The 25,937-nt window shown below is 42.1% G+C and overlaps 1 protein-coding gene across 2 annotated transcripts in view; it reads left to right on the top strand.

Annotated features, from left to right (window-relative positions):
- Positions 1-6,287: 6,287 nt before the first annotated feature.
- TRIM24 (tripartite motif containing 24) overlaps positions 6,288-25,937 on the top strand; it is a 123,390-nt gene continuing 103,740 nt past the window's right edge. Inside the window, exon 1 of one of the 2 annotated variants that reach the window (XM_003896656.3) lies at positions 6,288-6,997. In XM_003896656.3, the coding sequence (XP_003896705.1) occupies positions 6,634-6,997 (364 nt within the window). In that variant the 5' untranslated portion in view covers positions 6,288-6,633. The remainder of the gene's footprint in view (positions 6,998-25,937) is intronic. The other variant, XM_003896655.4, reaches the window with a different exon arrangement.

The following is a 25,937-nucleotide window of genomic DNA, read 5'->3' as shown; positions in this document are numbered from 1 at the left end:
GCCTCCCGAATAGCTGGGATTACAGGTGCCCACAACCACGCCCAACTAATTTTTGTATTTTTAGTAGAGATCGGGTTTTACCATGTTGGCCAGGCTGGTCTTGAATTCCTGACCTCAAGTGATCTGCCTGCCTCAACCTCCCAAAGTGCTGGGATTACAGGTGTGAGCCACCACACCCAACTCTTCCATCTTAGTAGAAGGTTCAAAAGAGCTAAATACTTGAGGAAAGAAGATATAATTGGGGCAAATACTGAGAATACCACAGAGGGTGAGAAGACCAAAGCATGAGGAAGAAAGTTATAGATGTTTGGTTTCCATGATATTTCTGAGATATTAAAGAAATATAGAGGAGCATAAATGGTTTTTAGTCTAAATTGAATTACAATCTAGTAGGAGAAACTACATGTCCTTTATGCAGGGGTCCCCAGGATCATCCTTAGTTTCCACAATTTGCTAAAAGGACTCAAAAGATTCAGGAAAAGTTGCTATACTCTCAGGTACAGTTTTTGTTGTTGTTGCTGTTGTTGTTTTTGTGTGTGTGGTTTTTTTTTGAGATGGAGTTTTGCTCGTTGCCCAGGCTGGAATGCAATGGTGAGGTCTCAGCTTACTGCAACCCCCACCTCCTGGGTTCAAATGATACTCCTGCCTCAGCCTCCTGAGTAGCTGCAATTACAGGCACCTGCCACCACACCTGGCTAATTTTTGTATTTTTAGTAGAAATGAGGTTTCTGCCATATTGGCCAAGCTGGTCTTGAACGCCTGACTTCAGGTAATTCACCCTCTTCAGTCTCCCAAAGTGCTGGGATTACAGGCGTGAACCACTGCGCCCAGCCTAATCTGTATCCTTTTGCTGTAATAAACTGTACCTGAAGCCAGGCATGGTGGCTCATGCCTATAATCCCAGCACTTTGGGAGGCCAAGGCAGGTGAATCACTTGAGGCCAGGAGTCCAGGACCAGCCTGGCCAACATGGCAGAAACCCCATCTCCATTAAAAATATAAAAATTAGCTGGATGTAGTGGTGCACGCCTGTAGTCCCAGCTATTTCAGAGGCTAAGGCAGAGTATTGCTTAAACTCGGGAGGTGGAGGTTGCAGCGAGGCAAGATCGTGCCACTGCACTAAAGCCTGGGCAACACAGCAAGACTCCGTCTCAAAAAAAAAAAAAAAAAAAAAGGATACAGGTTAGAGTTAGCAAAGGGAAAAGGTGCATAGACCAAGTCCAGGAGAAGCCAGGAACAACCTTCCAGTTGCTCCCTCCAGCACAGTCCCACAGATAGTGTTTCATTCTCCCAGCAATAATGTATAACAAGACATATGAAGACATATGAAGTCTTGCCAACCAGGGAGATGCACCCAAGCCTTGGATTCCAGGTTTTGTATTGGAGGTCCTGTAGGCATGCAGCACCTATGTGACTGGTCTTGGCTACTCACTTTCCAGCTTCCCAGAGATCAAACTGACATATAGTGGCCAAGGGCCTCAGGTATATAAAACAGGTGTGAGCCATAGGTCCATCCCGAGCATAAACTCTATGGTTAAATTGATACAGTATGGCCCAAACTCTCAAGCTCTTCTCTTATCAGGCAGGATATTCCAAAGGGGCAGAGGTAACCTCCCAGGAGCTAGTTAAGGGTCAATCCTTTCTTTGGAATGTGCACAATTTGAGTAACCTAAGCTTGCTAAGTTAACCCTTTATTGCACACCCAAGAAGTGTGTTATGTTGACTACAACATTTAAAAAAAATTATCTAAGTTTTTCATCTTCCTGATGGCAGAAAACTTGATGTAGTCATATTTGAGTTAATTTGCTTTTGTTTATTTTGTTTTTAGTCATTTAAATTTTAAACTCAATCAATACCATATTCATTCTCCCTTTTATCTATCACTGATTTGAAGGTCCAAGGGTTTAAGAGGGCCATGGCATATGTGGGGAAAGACATTAGATTTTGGGAGGCGTTCTTGGTTTACCGTGGCATATGTAGAGTGTGCCTTGCCTCCATTTCCCCCCCTCCCACAATAAAACATCTGCAAATATTTCTTTTTGTTGTGAAACTGGGTCTTGCTTTGTGGCCAAGGCAGACCTCAAACTCCTGGGATCAAGTGATCATCCCTCCTCAGACTCCTGAGTAGGGGGTATTGCAGGCACAGGTCACCCTAGCCGACTAAAAATACAGGTTTTGTTTTGTTTCTTTAGAGACTGAATCTCGCTGTTGCCCAGGCTGGAGTGCAGTGACTATTCACAGGCATGGTTATAGGGCACTGTGGCCTGAGACTCCTGGTTTCAAGTGATCCTCTCACCTCAGCTTCCTGAGAAGCGAGGACTACAGCAGTGCACACCTGTGCTTGAGTTCCATTGGATTTTGACTGTGGGCCCCCCATGGACCCCACTGAGATAGTCTGAGATGGCCTTTGGTGCCTACTCATTGCATTCTCCTTATCCTGACTCAAGTCATCCGGGCCTCTCTACTTCTGAAAGCCTGAGAATCTTTTCCTTCTTCCTCTAAAGCTGTAAGAAATCGGGTGAAGGAGTTACTTCAGATCCTGTATGCCTAAACACGCCTCACAATCAGAGTTCTACTGAAAAATGATTTTCTTTTTTCTTTTTCTTTTTTTTTTTTTTTTTTGAGATGGAGTTTCACTCTTGTTGCCCAGGCTGGAGTGCAATGGCACGATCTCAGCTCACCGCAACCTCTGCCTCCTGGGTTCATGTGATTCTCTTGCCTCAGTCTCCTGAGTAGCTGGGATTGCAGGCATGAGCCACCAAGCCTGGCTTATTTTGTATTTTTAGTATGGGGTTTCTCCATGTTGGTCAGGCTGGTCTCAAACTCCTGACCTCAGGTGATCTGCCCACCTCGGCATCCCAAAGTGCTGGGATTACAGGCATGAGCCACCGCACTCAGTCCTGAAAAATGATTTTCTTTTTCTTTTTCTTTTTTTTTTGAGACAGAATCTTGCTCTGTCGCCCAGGCTGGAGTGCAGTGGCACGATACCGGCTCACCGCAAGCTCCGCCTCCCAGGTTCACGCTATTCTCCTGCCTCAGTCTCCCAAGTAGCTGGGACTACAGGTGCCCGCCACCACACCCAGCTATTTTTTGTATTTTTAGTAGAGATGGGGTTTCACCATGTTAGCCAGTATGGTCTTGATCTCCTGACCTCATGATCCCCCTGCCTTGGCCTCCCAAAGTGTTAGGATTACAGGCGTTGAGTCACTGGGCCCGGCTGAAAAATGATTTTCTTTTTTTTTTTTTTTTTTTTTTTTGAGACGGAGGCTCCGCCTCCCGGGTTCACGCCATTCTCCCGCCTCAGCCTCCCAAGTAGCTGAGACTACAGGCGCCCGCCACCACGCCCGGCTAGTTTTTTGTATTTTTAGTAGAGACGGGGTTTCACCGTGTTAGCCAGGATAGTCTCGATCTCCTGACCTCGTGATCCACCCGCCTCGGCCTCCCAAAGTGCTGGGATTACAGGCTTGAGCCACTGCGCCCGGCCAAAATGATTTTCTTGTGTCCTGGAAGTTCTAGAATTTCCACTCACTAGCACCTTTTGAGGGGTGGGATGAGAAATCTCACTAGCATGTAATGCTTTTTTTTTTTTTTTTTTTTTTTAGATGGAGTTTAGCTCTTGCTGCCCAGGCTGGAGTGCAATGGTGCGATTTTGGCTCACTGCAACCTCTGACTCCCAGGTTCAAGCAATTCTCCTGCCTCAGCCTCCCAAGTAGCTGGGATTACAGGCATGCAACACTATGCCCGGCTAATTTAGCGTTTTTAGTAGAGACGGGGTTTCTCCATGTTGGTCAAGCTGTTCTTGAACTCCCGACCTCAGGTGATCCGCCTGCCTTGGCCTCCCAAAGTGCTGGGATTACAGGCATGAGCCACTGTCCCTGGCCAGCATCTAATGCTCTTATTCTCCTTGCTGATGCCCTTCTCTTCCAGTTCAGATGGCTTTGATCTCCTCTCTTGTAGGTGGTGGTAGTGGTGCAGTTAAGAAACGGCACATCATCCAATTAGGCGGACCCATAGGATGGATATGGGAAAGCAGTAACATCAGACAGGAAGATCAGATGGGAATAAAATTGTGGAGAGCTTTAGATGCAGTAGAGAGCCACAGAAAATTATGGGACAAGGGAGGGACATAGGATGAGAGCTGTAATTAAGGAAGAGTAATCTATTGGTAGCGCGGATCTTTGTGAAATATATTTGAACACACTTTGTAGGGCAACAATATCTAAATAAAGAAATGATATGATTAAGAAAAACAAACAATAAATTCATTTTCTGGACTTGAAATCCCATATATGTGAACAAAGTACAAAGTAAGATTGTTTTACTCATGTGAAATTAGGAAGGCTAAAACGATGGAAGATAATTTTCTGTAAACCACGCTGATTTGAAAAACTTTAAGCTAGTGGGTTTGATCAAATTACATGAGATTCTTTCAAAACCAGTCTGCTCAATTTTACCTCTCAGTTTTCCTTCTCTACCACCGTCATCTGGGGAATAAGAAGGACTTGTCTTTAGTAGGCTTGAATCCTGTACACCACCTATGTAATGAATTTTTAGCAAATTAAGGGAGCTGATTTTTGAACACAAAATTTCCATTCCTAGTGTGTGAATGTTTTCAAGGTGCAGCTTCAAAAATATACAATACGGTTTGAATTCTGGGGAAGGAGTGTTCAACTTTGGGGTTGAAACTTTGGGCTTTAGGGGATAACAGATAAGTCTGAATTTTGAAGGAACTAAAACAAAGGGAACAGCGTGTACAAAGCAGGGTGGCCTTAGAATTGCAGCAGCATGAAGCTGAGAGTCGCGGCGACTTCAGCTTGAGAGGTATATACGGACGAAATCATGGAGGGATTGGTAAGTGGGTGAAGACAAGTGGGACAGACTTCTGTTTCTGGACTCACCCAGGTCAGAATCACTTGAGATGCTGTCAAAACTGAATAACTGAATACGGAGGTGGCCCAAGCACCTGCTTTTCATTAAGCTTCTCAAGTGATTCTCATGCAAACTAAGGTTTAAGAGCTACTTCCATGCAAAAAACAAAACAAAACAAAAAACCCCCAAGCTTAAACAGTAACCAATGGGGGTGGGAGGGGTGGCGGGAAAAGCCGTTGAATTTCATGTGATTAAGTAAAAGAATTTCTCACTTGAGGCCTGCGGAGATTGTGTTTAAGAGCAAGGTCTCGAAGGACGGCTACTTTGCCTAGCCCTCCCCCATTGTCATCCTATGTAGTCCTCCAGGAAAATTGTGATTTTAGCAAAGTCTTTCATGACCCACTCCCACTTTCCCTAAAGTCCAGTACCGCTTCATTCGTATTGAAAAAAAAAAAACAACTTATATACAATTCTTAAAGTTACGTGTTTACAAAAGCTTGTTTCCTCCACTCCGTTTCTATTCTTCAAGTTCCTTAAAAGCTGCGCCATTTTTTGAGTGAAAAATGTGCTTAACTTCTGATATCAGCATAGAGAGGTGAGGGAGGGAGGGAATAAAATAAGAGGGAGGGAAGAAATAAAAAAGAATCTTGAAGTTATGAATTATTTGGGCATCAGTATTGAGGCTTATTTTTACTTAATGATGCTATATTTATGCAATAAAAACATTAGCCAATCTGTATTAATTCCTGGGAAAACGAACCTTTAGTCACTTTAAAAAGCACATCACTGACTTTGAAAATTAACTTCACCTTTTTCATTGGGGAACCCTTTAAAAATTTCCAACTTGCACAAGAACTTCCCTCCCTTATTCTTCATACTCAGTCATTCATTCTAAAGATGAGTAAAATTAGGTTGCAATATCCATGCTGCCTCCAGAGTACCTCTTTCACACAGTATTTTTAGAAAATTATTTCCTTGTTTGCTCTTCAGTACTTCCACTCCTTCCTCCTGTGACCCTCCTACCATATTTACCCCTCCTACAACACCAGGTCTCCAGTAATGAAACGAGTTTTCCAAGCAGTTACTTAATTAACGGCATTGAGTAGACAAGTGAGGTCCCGCCCCCTAGGAGGAGCTAACACCGCGGACCGAATCAGGCGGATGGTCGATAACAAATGAACCCTCAATCTTTTCAGAGGAGGAAACACACACAAAGGCCCAATCAGAGACCGCGGCTCCAGGAGTCCAGAGGGGGCGGGGCTGGACAAGCACCACCCACTTCCCAACCTCCCGCCGCGGCCGACAGAGCCTCGCGGGCTCCGACAAGTCCCGCCCCCTCGCCAGGCGCGGCTGCTATTGGGCGGCGGGCTCCTCGCCGAAGCCTCAGTTGCTGGGAGAGGGAGGGCGGGGGCGGGGCCTGAGGTGGGCTTGGGGAGCGATGAAGAGAAAGGCGGGGAGGTAAGGGCGGGCTGGGCGTATTCGACGAGCGCCGCGGCGGTTGGCGTAGCGGACGGGGTGCAGCCTCCCCGGTGTGAGGAACGGTCTCCGCTGACAGATCCCCTTCTTCCGGCCGCGCCACTCGGGAGGCGGATCCCCTGGGCCTGAGGAGGCTTCCCCCGCCCGGCTTGCTTTCCCTCCCTCCCTGGCGCTGCCGCGAGTCCACCGAGCGGCCTCTGAGGAGCAGCCGCAGGAGGAGGAGGAGGTCGTCGGGGGCGGCGGGCGAAGACCGCGCTCTCGCTTCCCCGGCGGCGGCGGGGGCAGGACAATGGAGGTGGCTGTGGAGAAGGCGGCGGCGGCGGCGGCAGCGGCCTCGGCGGCGGCCTCCGGGGGGCCCTCGGCGGCGCCGAGCGGGGAGAACGAGGCCGAGAGTCGGCAGGGCCCGGACTCGGAGCGCGGCGGCGAGGCGGCCCGGCTCAACCTGTTGGACACTTGCGCCGTGTGCCACCAGAACATCCAGAGCCGGGCGCCCAAGCTGCTGCCCTGCCTGCACTCTTTCTGCCAGCGCTGCCTACCCGCGCCCCAGCGCTACCTCATGCTGCCCGCGCCCATGCTGGGCTCCGCCGAGACCCCGCCGCCCGTCCCTGCCCCCGGCTCGCCGGTCAGCGGCTCGTCGCCGTTCGCCACCCAAGGTGAGAACCGGCTGCGGCCGCGGGGGAGCCCCGGGAGAGGGCCGGGAGGGGGCGGGCGCCCTTGTGCAGCGCGACCCGCTGTCATGTCGCCGCCGCCCGGGGTGCGCGGCGGGGGAGGGGCGAGCAGGAGGGTCTGTGCTGGCGACGGTGACATGGAGGGCCCGCGCTCTGCGGCGTGCTGCGCTCGGCCAGCAACTTCCCCGGGCGCTGTGGACTTGACCGCGCCGCCGCCGCCGCTCCGCGTTCTCTACAGCCGGGCGGCCGCTGCCACCCGCACTTTTGCAGACCTCTGCGGAGTCTCCTGCAGCCGGAATCTCGGGTTCTTTGCCGCCTGCATCCAGTTAACTGCTACCCGCCCGCTGCCTCCACAAAGCTTTGTCCAGGTCCATATGATCCTGATCATCTCGTCTATACCCACGTTATTTGAGCTGGAGGGGAGAAGGGAGGGATGAAGATGAAGTGATGGTGACTTTCTTTCATGACTGATTGCAGATCGGATGTCATTTATTTCTTATCTTGCATGTTTGGGGCTCTTTACCTTAATGAGTTCCCAATTCTCTTCCCTCTCTTCTGCTGGGGACAAAGGAACCAAGAGACGTTGTTTTGTTGTGTGTCTCTTTCAAGGGTTTTATTTTGAGACGGTGAAGAGAAATAATGCAAAGTGATTTGGGGTGCAGGGTTTCCTGGTATTTTATAGATAAAGCTGGAAGTTACTGTTCTCTTTGTGGTGTTTATTACTGTAGAATTAGACTTTTGACAGGTGTTCCCATTGCTAACTTTAACAGGTTTGAAACGTTTAAAGTAAGTTTAAGTGGATACAGTTTTGGGTAGAACACTTGGCAGTTTTTAAATTTTATTGCAAATATTTGAGCACCTCCTTTTAAAAAAATACAGTGTAAGTGGAAAAGCATTTTTAATACTTTTTAGAGGGAATAGTTGATTTAGTTTGAAATAAAATGCTAATTTTGCGCTACGTTAAGGGAAGTGTGAAATGGATACTTTAGATTGTGGTCCGAGACTCATTTATTTAACTGCATGTTAGGCCCAGTATCCACTTGTAGGAGACAGTTTTCCATGCGTCTCCGTTTCTTCACTCTTGCCAGCACCCTTGCCAGGAAGATACTGACTGCCCTTTGTTTCTGTTTTTCACGGATATTGTCTAAAGAGCAGCCTTCGATAGTGTCTTCCACCAGAGCAAGAGGCAGGGATACGTATTATCCAGTATAATAAGAATAATGTCTCCCTCTGGAGCGAAAGGGTAGGCATGCTTACTGCCCATCTTAAAAGATGAGGGTTCCCTAAGCTTAGGGTTCCTCTCCTGTAGAGAAGGAACTGCCTGTGTAGATGTCAGCTGGCTCTCTTCACGTTGACCAGTGGGAACCTGGAGTTCCGAGAACTAGTGCAAAAATCTTGATGCTTTGGCTTATGCTGTTCCTGTGAGTAAAAAACAGACTGCCCTGTGTCTCTGACCCTTGAGTGTCTTCTGTCACCATCCGTGAAACTGGTAAGGTTGTTAGCTTGCAAGTTGAACAAACTCTCAGATCCTTCACACTAGTTTGCTCTGAAGAGGCCCACTACTGGAAAGTTCGAACAGGTGAAAGCTTAAACCTTAGTTCTTGTTTCTTTGTTTATTTTGAGACGGAGTGTCGCTCTTGTTGCCCAGGCTCAAGTGCAATGGTGCGATCTTGGCTCACCGCAACCTCTGCCTCCCGGGTTCAAGCGATTGCCCTGCCTCAGCCTCCCGAGTAGCTGGGATTACAGGCATGCGCCACCACGCCCGGCTAATTTCGTATTTTTTTTTTTTTTTTTTTTGGTAGAGATGGAGTTACTCCATGTTGGTCAGGCTGGTCTCGAACTCCCGACTTGAGGTGATCCGCCCACCTTGGCTTCCCAAAGTGCTGGGATTACAAGTGTGAGCCACCGTACCCCGCCTGTTCTTATTTCTTAGACGCATTTTAAGGTTGGTTTTTCCTTCCTCCCTGCCTACCTTCCTACCTTCCTACCTTCCTACCTTCCTACCTCGCTTTGTCCTTCAGGCTGGAATGCAGTAGCACGATCTCAGCTCACTGCAACCTCCGCCTCCCGGGTTCAAGCAATTCTTGTGCCTCAGCCGGGCGCCATACCCGGCTAATTTGTGTGTGTGTTTTTTTTTAGTAGCGATGGAGTTTTGCCATTTTGGCCAGGCTGGTCTTGTACTCCTGACCTCAGGTGATCCACCTGCCTTGGCCTCGCTAAATGCTGGGATTACAAGCATGAGCCACCCCGCCCGGCCCCTTCCATTTATATTTTAAATGGTTAAACAGGCTAGTAGCCAATTAAGACCTGAATTGTGCATTATTATAGAATTAAGATATATTGTTTGCCTGGCCATGACATATGGACTTGAATTAATGAGAACATGGATCATAAAGTTATCATCCTCAATTCTGAGACAAGTTTGGGATTCCATACTTCTCAAAATGTTCTACATAATTACAATCTGAATATTTTTTATCTTTATGCTGTATTGTAAGCAAGAGTTCAAAGAAAGCATTTAAATTGGGAGATGTTTTTGTTTTTATACTAAGAAAAAGGTTTTAACAAATTATACTTTAAAATAACCTCTAAAAAGGATTAAAATTATCTTTAATAAATTAAAAATGCTGTCCTGAGTCTTAGTGACTTGGGTATTTTCTCCCTTTATCTCTCCTTGCATACTTATTTTAATACTAGCTGAAGCAAAAGTTTAGACATTTCTTAACTAAATAATGGGTTCATTTGATCAAACCATTTCTTCATTTTCTTAATGAATTTGTGAGTATGGGCATCACAAGTCAAGTAATATCTATTACAGAAGGGTTAAGTAGGTAGTTGGGATGGAGAACTGTGTGAGCCTTGGGGTAAAATGATAGGAAATGATGGGGAGTACAAGCAGGGGGGCAGACTCTTAGCTATAGCACTTTGTCATGTGAGTGCAGGGCAAGTATTGAAGGATCTTTTATTTATTTAATGCAAATTCTGAATCTGAATTTTTAACAAAATGTTTCTAGTATTAGGTATTGTCAAGTAATTAAAAATGTGAATATTTATACACATAAACATATATACACACAGACAATTAATTTATGGGCCCATGCTATAGGCCAAACAATAGGTGTGTTGAGGCCAAATATGTTACAGTTCATACACTTTTTAGATTTCAGAAACTGGAGATTTTCAAACTTTAACACCGCTAGAATCACCTAAAAAAAACTTAGATCTTTAGGCTCCTCCCTCCTTTAAGTCCGATTCTACCTAGTCTGGCATACTTACAGAATTCTAGAGTATAATACAGTTATACTCTAGAATTGTTTCTTTAACACAAGCAGTATTCTAAAACTGTTTCAGATCTAGTTTCCCTTTCTATAAAATACTTTTTCATGCTCTCTTTGTCATCCTAAATGAATTTCATGGGGAAAAAAATCCTTCCTAACACATTTTTCTTACAAAAGTAAACATAATGTTTGAACTGTTTTAAAGGAGAAATAAAATGAAGCAAATAACAACAGAAAAGTATAATTTATAAATGCTTAGATACAATTACACTGGCCACCAAGCTCCCATTGAGAACATTTGTTTTAAAACTTTGGTTTAACTGTCTTTTTTTCTCAGGCTACATGTTGGAAGGAATGAGGGTGAATGACCACAAGCTAAAATTGGATGACTCCTTCAGTCTTAACTGTCATTTTGTTAGTATGCAGTTATATCTAGGAAAGAGGCAAAACTTGAGAAAATGGATTTTCTTTTATGTACATTAAGAAAACAAACTGATCTTAGAGAAATGTTATGACATTGTGTACTATTTAGTGTTAACATACTGTTCGGCTAACGAGTAGCGAACTGAGAGTTTGAGAGCAGTTTTTCCCTCCATACCTAAAAGACAATATTGAAGAGCTATTTTTAACAAATACTGAGAACATAACTTTTGAAAGGTATCACATTATTTGTCTAGAGAGGGTAAAATATAAGACTAAATCCCTTTTCCAAGATTTCTTTACTAACTGGCAGTATACAAGATATGTAACTATTCTGGGACTGATTTCTTGGCAAAAAGTATAAATCATCTCATGAGTGCAAGCTTTAATTCCAAAGGATTAATATTTAAGAATGATCTGTGTTACCTGTCAGTCCTATACATGGTTTATTCACCTGTTGGTAGAAATCAGTATTTTTTAAATTTGGGGCTATTATGATTAAAACTTAAAGGTATTTGTCATTTCCCTGAGTAAATAACTTAGAATTGGAGTTTCTTTTTATGATAAATGTATGTTTACACTGCTTGTATTACTTTATAGTCCCTCCAGCAGTTCCCTCCAGAGTTTGTTCACTCTCCCCAATTTGGGTATTGTCAGTCTTAAAAAAAAATTTTTTTTTTTTTTTTTAGATGGAGTCTCATACTCTGTCATCCAGGCTGGAGTGCAGTGGTGCAATCTCGGCTCACTGTAACCTCTGCCTCCCAGGTTCAGGCAATTCTCCTGCCTCAGCCTCCCAAGTAGCTGGGATTACAGGCACCTGCCACTACACCTGGCTAATTTTTTTTGTATTTTTAGTAGAGACAGGGTTTTACCATGTTGGCCAGGCTGGTCTTGAACTCTTGACCTCAGGTGATCCACCCGCCTTGGCCTCCCAAAGTGCTGGGATTACAGGTGTGAGCCACTGTGCCCAGCCTGTTATTCTTTTAAATTTTAACCATTGTAGTAGGTGAGAAAAGCTATCTCATGGTTTTGGTTTTCATTTTTCTGATGAATAATGATGAGCATCTTTTCTTGTGCTTAGTAGTCATTCTTTTTTGGTGAGATTTTGGCTTGTCTTTTGCAAATTTCAAAAAATTAGGTTGTTTGCCTTTTTTTTTGTTTTTTTTTTGAGACAGCATCTCGCTGTGTTGCCCAGACTGGAGTGCAGTGGCGCCATCTCAGCCCACTGCAACGTCCACCATGTTGCTCAGGCTGGTCTCTCAACTCCTGAGCTCAAGTGATCCATTCTTCTCGTCTCCCAAAGTGCCGGGATTATAGGCGTGAGCCACTACGCCTGGCTGGGAGTTTGCCTTTTTATCGAAAAGTAAAGTTCTTTATATATATTCTGTATCCTGGTCCTTTGTCAGATACATGTATTGCAGCTATTGACTCTGGCTTGCATGTTCATTTTCTTGGTGTCTTTTGAAGAACTAAAGGTTTAAATTTTGATTAAGTCTGCTTTATCAATTTATTTTATGGTTGGTGACTTTTGTGTCCTATCTAACAATTTTTTGCCTACCCCAAGTTTACTAAGATTTTCTCCATTTTTTTAACCCAGCATTTTTATAGTTTTAGCTTTAAAATACAAACCTGTAATCCATTTTGTGAGTTATTTTTTGTGTGAGGTTGAGGTTCATTTTTTTTTTTAACTGTATGTTAAAACACTATTAAAGAGAGTGCTTTTTCATTATATTATTTTGGCATTTTTATACAAAAATCAACCATCTGTGTGTGGTCTATTCTTTATTGATTTGTCCATTCAGCTAATACATAATGTTTTTTGATTATAGTACTCTTCTCACCCAATTTTGAAATTTGACAGTTTGTTCTTTTTCAAAATTGTTTTGATTTTTTGAAGTCATTTGCATTTCTTTATACATTTTAGAATCTTTCAGTTTCTACACAAAAGTCTGTCATGGTTTTGATTGGAATAACATTGAATCTAGATATCAATTTGGGTAAGGGGGAAATGTGTTTTGTTTTGTTGTTGGTTTTTTTTTTTTTTTGAGACGGAGTCTTGCTGTGTTACTAGGCTGGAGTGCAGTGGCGTGATCTCTGCTCACTGCAATCTTTGCCTCCCATGTTCAAGTGATTCTCCTGCCTCAGCCTCCTGAGTAGTTGGGACTACAGGCGCGCGCCACTACGCCCAGCTAATTTTTGTGTTTTTTAGTGGAGACAGGGTTTCACCATGTTGGCCAGGATGGTCTCAATCTCTTGACCTCGTGATCCCATCCGCCTTGGCCTCCCAAAATGCTGGTATTGACAGGCGTGAGCCACCGCACCCGGCCAAAATGTTCTTAACAATATTGATTCTTCCAATCTGTGAATATGTTTTATCTCTTAAATTCTGAGCACTGTTTTATGGTTTTCATTGTAGCATTCTTGTACAGTTTTTGTTTACATAGTATAAATATTAAATATTTTATAATGTTAAATGATACTGTATATATTTTTAAAATTTTCATTTCAAACTGTTGGTAGTATATTGAAATACGATTATTGATTGCATCCCATTATCTTGCTAAATTCGATTGTTAAATATAGTTTTTTCTTTGTTTTGAGGACTCCTTAGGATTTTCTATGTGGTCTACAGGGAGATAGCTTTACTTCTTTCTTTCTATTCTTAATAATTTATGTCTTCTTATTGCACCAGCAAGGACTCCAATACAATATTGACTAGAAGTTGAATTTCAGTATTAAATGAGGGAGGATTTCCTTGCCTTATTCCTCATCTTAGGAGGAAAACACTCAATTGTTCACCATTAATATGTTAGCTGTTTTCTATAGATGCCCATTATCAAAATGAAGAAGTTCTCTTCTATTTTTAATATGCTGAGAATTTTTATTATCAATGGGTGATGAATTTTGCCATGTACTTTTCCTGTGTCTATTGAAATGGTCATGCAGTTTATCTCCTTTTTTTGTTAATGTATGAATTGCATTAATTTTTAGATGTTAAATCAGTCTTGCATTCTTGAGATATACCTCACTTGGTTTTGCTACAGGTATTTTGAAGCTTTGATGAATTGCCTGCCCTTTTTTAAGGTGAAATGTTCTTTGTTTCCTATAATGCTGTGTTATGGTCTACTTTGTCTGATATTAATGCCATTTTTAAAAATCTGTTTGTTTGAATGGTATATTTTTCCCATGCTTTTACTTCTAGCTTTTTAAACTGCCTCTTATAGATAGCATATAGTTGTCTTACTTTTTTATCCCAGCTTTTAATTTTTGCTTTTGCTTAATCCATTTATATTTTATGTAATTGTTGGTATGGCAAGGTTTAAGACTGACATCTTTTTATTTGTTTTCTCTTTGTTCCTGCTTGGCCTCCAGTATCTTTGCTTCTCTCTCAATCCCTTAGCAGCTGCTCTCTGGTAAACTTCCCATGGACTTGGCTCTGCACATGCGTAGTAGCCTTCAGCCAAGGACTTGGCAAAACCCTTACATAGACTACTGGCACCCTTTCTCTGTTCAGCTCCCTTCTCCCAAGTGCTTTGCCCTGTATATTCCATCTGGTTCACAATCCCCGAATTTCTCTGGCTCCTTTGCTATGTTCTTCGTTGGCTGTAGCTCCATGAACCACCAAGATAGTCCTCAGTTAGAGAATCAAGATTTAGGGGACTTACTCACCCGAGCTTCTCTTTCCTCATGGATCACAGTACTGCATTGCCTTTTGTCCATTGTCTGAAAAGTTGCCTCAGGTATTTGTCCTGGTAATATACAGTAATTAATGACAGGAAAGCTTGTCTCAGTACTAGTTACTCTATCCTGGTGGAAAGTTGATGTCAGAAGAATGCTTTTTAATTTCATTGTACCTTTTTAAATATAACCAAATGTGGGTAATTTGTAAACTTTCATTTTTAGGTCTCTAGATTTCTCTTTTTAATTTTTCTTCTAGAAGTTAAACTGTCACCTAGATACACAAGTTTCTCAAATTTCTTTCTGCAATGTGACGACCCCTTTCTCAATTTTTTTTTTTTTTTTTGAGACAGCGTCTCGTGCAGTGACCACTGCAACCTTCACCTCCTCAGCCCAATCATTCTCCTGCCTCAGCCTCCCAAGTAGCTGGGATTACAAGCACACGCCACTATACCTTGTTAATTTTTTTGCATTTTTAGTAGAAACAGGGTTTTACCCTATTGGCCTTGAACTGCTGACCTCAGGTGATCCACCCTCCTTAGCCTCCCAAAGTGCTGGGATTACAGGTGTGAGCTGCCACACCCTTTCTTAATTTTACTCCCGCATTTTGAATGTACACTTAGACCAGTATTCTCCAAAATGGCATGACTGAATGCCATTATATTTTATTCTATAATGTAGTGTGGCACACCACATTATGCAATACAATATCCATTCAGGTGAGGGAAGATATTAGAACTTCTTTTCAGAAATTGAGCTTTGAAGTACTTGATATATAGTTTGTCACAGTCACATAAATAAGCATGTCAAGTGGCTACATTTCACATATACTGAATAGAGTATCCTGAGAAAAGGGATTGAGGCTGCCTCAAGCCCAAATGGTATTTGTGTGAGTTAGAAAAAAAGAGTCCTCTTGACATATATAGGATCAAAGGATGTGTGCCTTAGGAAGTGGAATGTGGACCCCCATTTGCCTGTAAGTCCCCATTTCCCCTCAAGTCAGGCAGTCCTTTGTACTGTATAAGCTATCTAACTGTACACAGCTGCCCTAGAGGTAATGGGATTTTGATACTGCAGACTGTTGTTTCTTTTTCTCTCCTACAAGTTATAATTTTTTTTTCTTTTTTGAGATGGAGTCTCGCTCTGTTGCCAGGCTGGAGTGCAGTGGCATGATCTTGGCTCACTGCAACCTCTGCCTCCTGGGTTCAAGCGATTCTCCTGCCTCAGCCTCCCAAGTATCAGGGAGCATAGGCGCGTGCCACCACGCCCAGCTAGTTTTTATGTTTTTAGTAGAGATGGGGTTTCCATATTTTGGTCTGGATGGTCTCAATCTCTTGATCTCGTGATCTGCCCACCTCAGCCTCCCAAAGTGCTGAGATTACAGACATGAGCCGTCGCACTCAGCCTTTGTAACATAATTTTATATGTACTTGTATAAGTAGGTTTATGGGTTTTAATATCTGTTTTTAACTAAATGTCTGTCAAAAAATAGAAGATTATGGTAGGCCATTACCAGGCCTCTGGCATAAAACCCTTAATCTCATTTCCTAGGGAAGTCCCAAATGGAGGCTGCTCACAAAAGCCCCTTAATTTCAGCAGTTTGGTAAGTCCCTAAGTTGTAGGATATAGGGCACGTGTACAATAACCATGAAAAGTGATCCCCTGTTTCAGTTAACAACAGAGACAATTCCATTTAAGTCTGTAACTTCACCAGTGTTGTATAGATGGATGTACACCTGTCATTCTTGGGACCTGAATATACAATTAGCTGACAAGGGGGTTAGCTGGCAAGGGAGATCCCTGTCCTATAGAAAGCTGTAGCTGTTATTGTCTCATTTTGTGTTTCATTTTATCAGTGTGTGGAGCTGATGGAACTTTAATTTTTCACCAGCTTTAAATTATTTGAATCTTTGAAGTCTTATTTTTAGTTATGATAAAGATAGTATTGCTTTGCAGGTACAATAGCATTAAAGTGGCAGAGCTAGCACTTTATAGGCTCTTATCAGTTTTATTGTGAGGTTAACAACTGATTATCTAACCAGATCTAACAAGAAGTGGGCCTAAAAGTTCAAAATTAATGATTACTCTTTGAAATTGACTGACATCCTCCATTACAAATGATGGACCATGCATTAAGTGTATACTGCATCTGAAAGCATTAGTTGACAATAGTGTGAAGCTATCTTGATCAGCAAAACATTTAAAAATATTTATTTCATCTTGATTTCATTCCTCATATGTTTTATGCTTATATGATTTATTATGTATAGGATGTACTAGCACTATAGTATATGTACAATACATGTTCAAATATGTGTGTCTAAAATAACATAAACATAACTTATCTGAATTGCCTCAATATTTTTGCTTTTTGTGTGGTCTTTCAAAACCTTTTCAAATGCCATATCCTCTTTGACGTTATGAAACCACCTTACTTCTCAAAAACTTCTGATTTTTTTCTAATATAAATAATCTCTAGGTTCTCATCTCATAGTGTAATACATTTATTTATTTTTACTTTATTTATATTTTTTGAGACAGAGTCTCACTCTGTTGTCCAGCCTGGAGTGCAGTGGTGCAGTCTTGGCTCACTGCAACCTCTGCCTCCTGGGTTCAAGTGATTCTCATGCCTCAGCCTCCCCAACAGCTGGGATTACAGGTGTGCGCCACCACACTTAGATAATTTTTGTATTTTTAGTAGAGATGGGGTTTCGCCATGTTGGCCATGCTGGTCTCAAACTCCTCCCCTCAGGTGATCCTCCTGCCTCAGCCTCTCAAAGTGCTGGGATTACAGGCATGAACCAGCACGCCCGGCCTGGTATAGTACATTTAAAAGAAAAATGTCTTCTATAGGAATTAGGAATCCTGACTACCAGATCTTTATTTTGTTTTGATTATGGGTGAAGAGTCTCCCTGGTATCTCTTACCAAAGGCAGCAGTGTTTTACAGGGTCATGCTCCTCCTGCAAGGTCAAGTAAGAGAAGACTTAAAAAAAGAAAAAAAAAAACAGCCATGGAAAAGCATATAGGTGGAGAGATAGATATTGGAAGCCAGATAGGTTGAACAATGAAAGGGAGATGAAGAGACATGGTTGGAAAGTTTAGACAACTCTGAAGTGGGGAGGAAAGGGATAAGGTAATACTTAAGGGGAGAAAAAAAATAAGAAGTTGAGGAAGATTTCTTTCTTTTTTTTTGTATAAATTGGAAAGGCTTAAACACATTTAAATGGACATGGAAAGGATCCACGAGAACTATTGAATATACTAAAAAAAAAAAAAAATTTGGTGAGGCTTCTGAGAAAGTAGAAAGGCATTGATGTAAGGCATGGGTAGAGATGGGTGACTCTGGATAGGAGACACACTTTGTCTTGTGAACAGGAGAGAAGGTAGGAATAGGTGTTAAGTACAGGTGTGTGTGTCCTCAAAATGGATGGAATTTCTGTATTCTGAGCCCCCCACTGATTTCTCCCTTAAATAGAAAGTGAGGTCATCTGCTGAGAGTGAGAGGGTAACAGGAGTGGAATAAGGTTGAGAAGGGAGTTTTGAAGTTGACCAATAAAATGTAGTGTTAGTGCAGGTTGCGTTGAGGCTTGTTTGCTGCTAGAGACCGTGAATTAACAGCGATACCTGTCTGTCTTCTTATAGTGCTATCTAGTGCCTCTTTGAATCAGGGTGTTTTAGGGCAGTGCTACTCAAGGCATGATCCACAACCTATTAGGGTCTGAAACAAGATAAGGAGCTTGCCACAGAATGTTAACCAGTGTACTGCTTCCTTCCTCCAGCTGAACTAAATGTCAGCTGAACTAAATGATCTTGGTTGGTTTACATTCTGACACAAGCTCTTAAATTTTTTATTTTTTTTTAGTAGAAACAGGGTCTCATTTTGTTAGGTTGAACTCCTGGACTCAAGCAGTCCTCCTGCCTCAGCCTCTCCCATTCAGTCCCTTACGATGGTTAATAATTCTTTATGTTGTCTGGGTGCATTGGCTCACGCCTATAATCCCAACACTTTGGGAGACTGAGGCAGGCGGGTCACCTGAGGTCAGGAGTTTGAGACCAGCCTGGCCAACGTGGTGAAACCCCATCTCTACTAGAATTACAAAAATTAACTAGGCATGGTGGCATGTGCCTGTAGTCCCAGCTACTTGGGAGGCTGAGGCAAGAGAATTGCTTGAACCCAGGAGTCGGAGGCTGCAGTTAGCCTAGATCATGCCACTGTACTCCAGCCTGGGCAACAGAGCAAGACTCTGTCTCAAAAACATGATAATAATAATTCCTTATGTTAAACTCCATTTGAAATTAATGTGTGGTTTCTCTCTACTTACTGTATGCAGACTGATGCATCATTTTGGGGCAACAGTGATTTGTCTTTTTCAGTGCCTTACATTGAGAAACACATGATTGTCATTCTGTCCTGTTGTTAGTGTTGGCCTTGATCACTTGTTTAAGGTGGTGACTGCCAGATTTCTCCACTCTAAAGATATCTCCCCCTCTCCTTTTGTAATTAACAAATAACCTTTTAGGAGATAATTTGGAGTCTGTGTGAATATTCTGTTCCGAGAAGACTTAGATTGCTGATTCTTGCCTTTATCAGCTATTACTATGATAGTACGAAATGGTTTTTCTGTCACTCTATGCTTACTAGTTGATAGTCTACAGTGTGGATAACCGTTTTCTTTTCCATTTATCTATCATGGGCTATGAAATATTTTAGTCAGTATGTTATATCCATTCCTTTATTTCTTTTGACAATCAAATTGCCCTAATTTGGACAATAGAAACCTCTTAAAGTTGACAATCATGGCTCACTACAGCCTTAACCTTCCAGGCCTGAGCTATCCTCCCACCTCAGCCTCCCAAGTAGCTGGCACCACAGGAATCTACCACCATATCTGGCGAATTTTTATTTTTATTGTAGAGACAGGGTCTCCCTACATTGTTCAGTCTGTTCTCGAACTTCTGAGCTCAAGCGATCCTCCTGCCTTGGCCTCTCAAAGTGCTAGGATTACAGGCATGAGCCACAGCACCCAGTTGAGCACTTTCTTATTTCCTGACAAAAAAGAATTTCTAGATTTATCTTATACTTTTCCTATGCCGGCTCTCCAAGGAGCCCCAATTCCTTATTTTGGTGAAATCTAGTTTATCTTTTATGGATTATTCTTTTGTGCCATATTTAAGAAATCTTTGTCTAACACAGGTATTTTATCCTGTTTTCTTCTTGGAAGTCCCATAGTTTTGAGGTTTACATTTAGATCTATGATCCATTTTGAGTTAATGTTGGTATGTGGTATGAGATATGAATCTAAGTTCATTTTATATATGGATATGCAGTTTTTCTAGCATTGTTGTTGAGAGGACTGTCCTTTCTCCACTGCATTGTCTTTGTCGAAAATCAGTTGTCCACGCATGTCTGTATTTATTTCTGGACTCTCTTCTGTTTCATTGGTCTTTTTGTTTATCTTTACACTAATGTCATGCTGTTGAGTCTGTATTAAAGCCAAGAGATCTGATGTCAGGAAAACAATAGGGAAGATGTTCTGCAGGGAATCCTTGTGTCTAACTGTAGAACTAAATTTAATGACAGAAAAAAGGGGTGACAAAGTAGTATGTATTTGTTATATGCCCCAACAATGTAGATATAATACAGTTATTCAAGAGTATAAGGGCCAGGTGCGGTGGCTCAAGCCTGTAATCCCAGCACTTTGGGAGGCCGAGACGGGCGGATCACGAGGTCAGGAGATCGAGACCATCCTGGCTAACCCGGTGAAACCCCGTCTCTACTAAAAAATACAAAAAAAAAAAAAACTAGCCGGGCGAGGTGGCTGATGCCTGTAGTCCCAGCTACTCAGGAGGCTGAGGCAGGAGAATGGCGTAAACCCGGGAGGCGGAGCTTGCAGTGAGCTGAGATCCGGCCACTGCACTCCAGCCTGGGCGACAGAGCGAGACTCCGTCTCAGGAAAAAAAAAAAAAAAAAAAAAAGTATAAGGGTTAATTATTTATGTGAATACTTCCTGAGGAAGCTGTTAGAGAATTAAGTTTCAGACAGCCAAGAAATGGTTTAATAGGCTCATTGATTGATTGCCTTATAAAACTTAACCAGGGCATCAAGGGATATTATTACTTTATATAGATGCTGTGTGTTGTGGTGTAGGAATGGTGAAGGGGAAGAAGGGAGCTAATTTTCTATGTTGCTCATACTAGGGAATCAAAAGACAGTATCTAACAAAGAGAGGACTTAAGGATATTATATAAAGATAACCATTAGGACAAAAGCCCAAACCTTTCTAGATAACAAAAGAAGTATTGGCAGGGCGAGGGAGGTGGTGGGAAGGGTGCAGAAAGGAGAGCAAAAGAAACAAATACAGTGAAATTATGTATTCTCACTGTGACAGACTTGAGACCATAAAGTGATATAGTAAATGGGCTTAACTGACCTATTAAGAGAAAAAATATTTTTAGGTTAACATAGCAAAATCCAACTCTGTGGTTTTGTTTTCTTTTGTTGCTGTTTTGAGACTGAGTCTTACTCTCTTGCCCTGGCTAGAGTGCACTGGTGTGATCTCACTGCAACCTCCAGGGTGCAGGCGATTCTCCTGCCTCAGCCTCCCAAGCAGCTGGTGCTACAGGAGAGATGCACCATACCCAGCTAATTTTGGTATTCTTGGTAGAGATGACGTTTTGCCATGTTGGCCAGGCTGGTCTCGAATACCTAGCCTCAAGTGATCCACCCGCCTCAGCATCCCAAAGTGTTGGAATTATAGGTATGAGCCACTGCACCTAGCCCAACTCTGTGTTTTATATAAAAGATACATCTGCAAAATCGAAAAACTCAAAGATTAAGAAGTTGGGCAAAGATAGGCCAGATAAATATAATAAAAGGGGTTATTATAGTTATTTTACACAAGGTAAAATTCAGGCCAGAAATCATTAAAGAGGTAGGACACATTATAATGCTACAAGGTGCAGTCTGTAATGAAGATGCGTTATTGGGTACATGGATATTCGTGACAACTTTCATTTAAAAAAAAAAAAAAGCTTCAGGAGAGTCATTAAGACTTAAGAACATATTAATAATAGAAGACCTAAAATCCATCTCAGTTCAAGATAGATCAACTGGACAAAAACTTCAGTAAGGCTATTGAGGACCTAAATAACACAACTGAAAGGTAGATCTTAGGGTCATCTATTGCATATAAGAGAATATACATTTTTGTTAATGCAGATGGGATGCTCATGAAAGATGATTATTAAGGTACAAAGAAAACTCTTAAAAATTTCTCCCAGGCCAGGCGCAGTGGCTCACGCCTGTAATCCCAGCAGTTTGGGAGGCCAAGGCGGGTGGATCATGAGGTCAGGAGTTCGAGACCAGCCTGATCAACATAGTGAAACCCTGTCTCTACTAAAAATACAAAAATTAGCCGGGGCGTGGTGATGCTTGCCTGTAATCCCAGCTTCTCAGGAGGCTGAGGCAGGAGAATCGCTTGGACCTGGGAGGCGGAGGTTGCAGTGAGATGAGATTGCGCCACTGCACTCCAGCCTGGGCGACAGAGCAAGACTCCGCCTCAAAAAACAAAAAATTCCCCCCAAATAGGTACAGCATTATACTTTGGCATTATACTTTTTGGGTGAAACTGAGGAAAGGAAGATAATCCATTATATTGCCGGTGGGAATGCAGAATGCTAAAACTGGAAGGGAATTTGGCAATACCTAGTAAAATGCAAATGCATTTCCTCATTGACCTGGCAATTTCCACTTCTAGGAATGTATCTCAGAGATTCAAATGCAAAAGAATAAAGTGAGGCGTGCACAGGGTTATTTGTTTGTAGCACTGTTGATAATAATGAAAGATTGATATGACCACCAATAAATGACTGGTGGAATAAAGTATGGTATATCACTGCGCAGATATAAAAAAGGAATGAAAAAGATATGTGTACTGCTGTGGAGTGAATTCCATGATGTATTAAGTAGAAATCAAGGTGCAGAAGAATGCATATTATGTGCTACCCTTTGTGTCTCTGTGTGTGTGTGTGTGTTTCTTAGCTCTATCCACTAAAAGGATCTAAAGCAACAGTATCTCCATGACAATAAGAGAAAGAGAAAATATGTGCTTATATTTACAAATAAACAATGGAGGCCAGGCATAGTGGCTCACACCTGTAATCCTACACTTTGAGAGGCTGAGGCAGGAGAATTGCTTGAACCCTGGAGATAGAGGTTGCAGTGAGCAGAATCCCTTGAATCCAAGAGGCAGAGGTTGCAGTGAGCAGAATTCCTTGAATCCAGGAGGCAGTGGTTGCAGTGAGCAGAGATCAGGCCACTGCACTCCAGCCTGGAAGACAAACAGACTCCATCTCAAAAAAACAAACAAACAACAGAAGAATAAATAACTAAAAATGACTGCTAGTGGGGCCAAAAAAATTGGGAAGGAATTAGAGAAGAAAATTAGACCTCTGTAAATGTAACTGGTTCACAGTATTGACTTTGGAACTATGTAAATGTTTCATGTAACTAAACAAATGTAAGTAACTCTCCCGGCTTCCCCAGCAAACAAGACAAATGAACATTGTTCTGTATCAACCAGATAGTTTTACCTACATAGTAAAGGACTTTTGAAACTGATTTTAAAATCACAATATTGATTGTGCATTCCTAGTATGCTATATTGTAAGGACAAAAAAAATCTTATATTGCATTCAATGTTGTGTTTTTAGTGGTTTTGTTGGTATTTTGAAACTATTCAGATTTCATGTGACGTAAAGCAAACAGATACTTGTGGTGATATCATTAGGCATAGGAATTCCCAGGATAATGATGAAGGAAAGCTCCAGGATGGCATCTTGCAGCAAGCTTGAAAAGGTTTGGAGCTGGAAAAAGGACTTCATATTTCGGAGAAGGATACATTTCAGGGCACAAATGTAAAACTCTTTGATTAGCTGATATATTTGAACATACTGAAAAGGGTTTGCAGTTTTGTTGGAAAGTTTGCTGCTGATTTAGTGATAAATACTTAAAAACTAAACAGATTTTTAAAATGCAGGCAATTGATAATTCGAAAATGAAATTGCTTGAGAAAGGAAATATTGTACTATGCTCTGCAGCTCAGTTGTGAATGTTATTAAATGTTCATAATATCTAAATACATGTTTGTTTCATTTATCAGATTTCCAACTAAAATTATAAATTTGTTGGAATACTAAGAGAAATAAATGTCAGGAGGATAAGGAGGGAAAGATTTTTGGATGGGGGCTTATCTACATTTTCCACTGTAAGGCGGGACAGGTAATTCTTGTGGTTTATAAATCTTGGAATGTTGTAATTTAAAAAGAAATTGGTTTATGTACTAGCATAATTAAAGGAAACTGAAAAGTATATTGATTAATATTATAGGTCAGGGTAAGTTATTTTGGTCTGGGCATGGTGGTTCATGCCTGTAATCCCAGCACGCCGGGAGGCCGAGGCAGGAGGATCGCTTGAGGCTAGGAGTTCAAGACAGCCTGAGCAGCATAGTAAAAACCCTTTTTATTTATTTATTTATTTATTTATTTTGAGGCACCATCTTACTCTGTGGCCCAGGCTAGAGTGCAGTAGTGCAAACACAGCTTACTTCAGACTTTATCCCCTGGGCTGAAGTGATCCTCCTACCTCAGCCTCTTGAGCAGCTGGGACTACAGGTGCACGCCACCACACTCGGCTAGTTTTTGTTTATTTTAGAACTCAGGGATTCATGAATGAGCAGTATCAGTTGAGCAAGTGGCTCAGTGCTCCATAGAAGGGGTAGGAGAGGGAAACTTTGATAAGACAGTAGAAAGTACCTAGTTAGACACTAGTTGGCAGTTTCTGATTCATAAAGTCACTGGAGGTTAGTTGGTTTCTGATTAGTTAAGCTTAAGTTCACCTTGAGTTTGGTTTCTTTTTGCTTAAGTAGGAACCTGAGTGCTGTGGCCATCTCAGCATAGTGGCCTCCCAATTCATTATTTTAATAGGGATTAAAAAGACTAAAAGTTAAGGCTCCATCCTTGACTTTTTAAAAACTCGAACCTTCCCTTAACAAATTCTATCAATTCTCCTTTCTACATCACAGAAATCTGTTGCCTTCTTTTTTTCTTCCTTAGTTCAAGCTGTCTTTATTTCCTAAGACCATTTCAGCTGCTTCCTAATTGTCCTTCCTACCTCTTAGGGTGCCTTCTCATTTTTGTTGAAGAGGTCTCCCCACCATGAACTGAAAACTTAGGATGCTTAAGCTTTTCAAAAAGTGTGAGGGAAATACATGTACAATTAACACATTAAGTGAATAATTATGTAACCACCACTTAGATCAAGAAACACACATTGTCAGTAACCCCAAAAGTTCCTTGTCTGCTATATTTTTATCACTCCTTCCCTTTCCCTTAGAAGGTAACCGGTTGTCCAACTTTTTCTTCTTTTTGACAGGGTCTTGCTTTGTTGCCTAGGCCAGAGTGTAATGGTGCAATCATGGCTCCCTGCAGCCTTTATCTCCTGGGTTCAAATGATCCTCCAGCTGTAGCCTCCTGAGTAGCTAGGACTATGGGTGTGTGCAACCATGCCTGAATGAGATGGAGTTTTGCTCTTGTTGCCCAGGCTGAAGTGCAATGTCGCGATCTCGGCTCACTGCAATCTCCACCTCCCGGGTTCAAGCGATTCTCCTGCCTCAGCCTCCCAAATAGTTGGGATAAAAGTCATGTGTCACCGTGCCTGGCTAATTTTGTATTTTTTAGTAGAGACGGGGTTTCTCCATGTTGGTCAGGCTGGTCTCGAACTCCCGATCTCAGGTGATCTGCCTGCCTTGGCCTCACAAAGTGCTGGGATTACAGGCGTGCCACCACGCCTGGCATTTTTTATTTTATTTTAATTTAATTTAATTTTATTTTATTTATTGTTTTTGAGACAGAGTTTTGCTCTTGTTGCCCAGGCTGGAGTGCAATGGTGCAATCTCAGCTCACTGCAACTTCCACCCCCCGACTTTGAGTGATTCTCCAACCTCAGTCCCCTAAGTAGCTGGGATTACAGGCACACATCAACACGTCCGGCTAATTTTTGTATTTTTAGTAGAGACAGGGTTTTGCCATGTTGGCCAGGCAGGTCTTGAACTCCTGACCTCAGGTGATCCACCTGCTTTGGCCTCCCAAAGTGCTGGGATTACAGGAGTGAGCCATCATGCCTGGGCCATGAATAAGTTCTTAAATTTTTTTTTTGTAGTGATTAGGTCTCATCGTGTTACCCAGGCTGGTCTTGAACTCCTGATTTCAAGCAATTCTACCACCTCAGTCTCCCAAAGTGTTGGGATTACAGGCGTGAGGCACTGCACTTGGCCTGCCCCACTTTTATGTTAACAATTCCTTCATTTACTTTATAGTAAATGCTGTAACCTAGCTTTGTCTGTTTTGGGACTTTGTGTGAAAGGAATGGTGCTGGTGTATTTTATTTCTTCCTATCTTCATTTAACATTGAAGGCGTCATCCATGTTGTTGCATATAGCTATAGTTTATTCACTTTTAATGCTATGTAATACTTTGCACAAATATGCC

Source organism: Papio anubis, chromosome 4, assembly GCF_008728515.1.
Source record: "Papio anubis isolate 15944 chromosome 4, Panubis1.0, whole genome shotgun sequence".
In the NCBI taxonomy this organism is placed as follows: Eukaryota; Metazoa; Chordata; class Mammalia; order Primates; family Cercopithecidae; genus Papio; species Papio anubis.
This window is presented reverse-complemented; position numbering and strand designations above follow the sequence as displayed.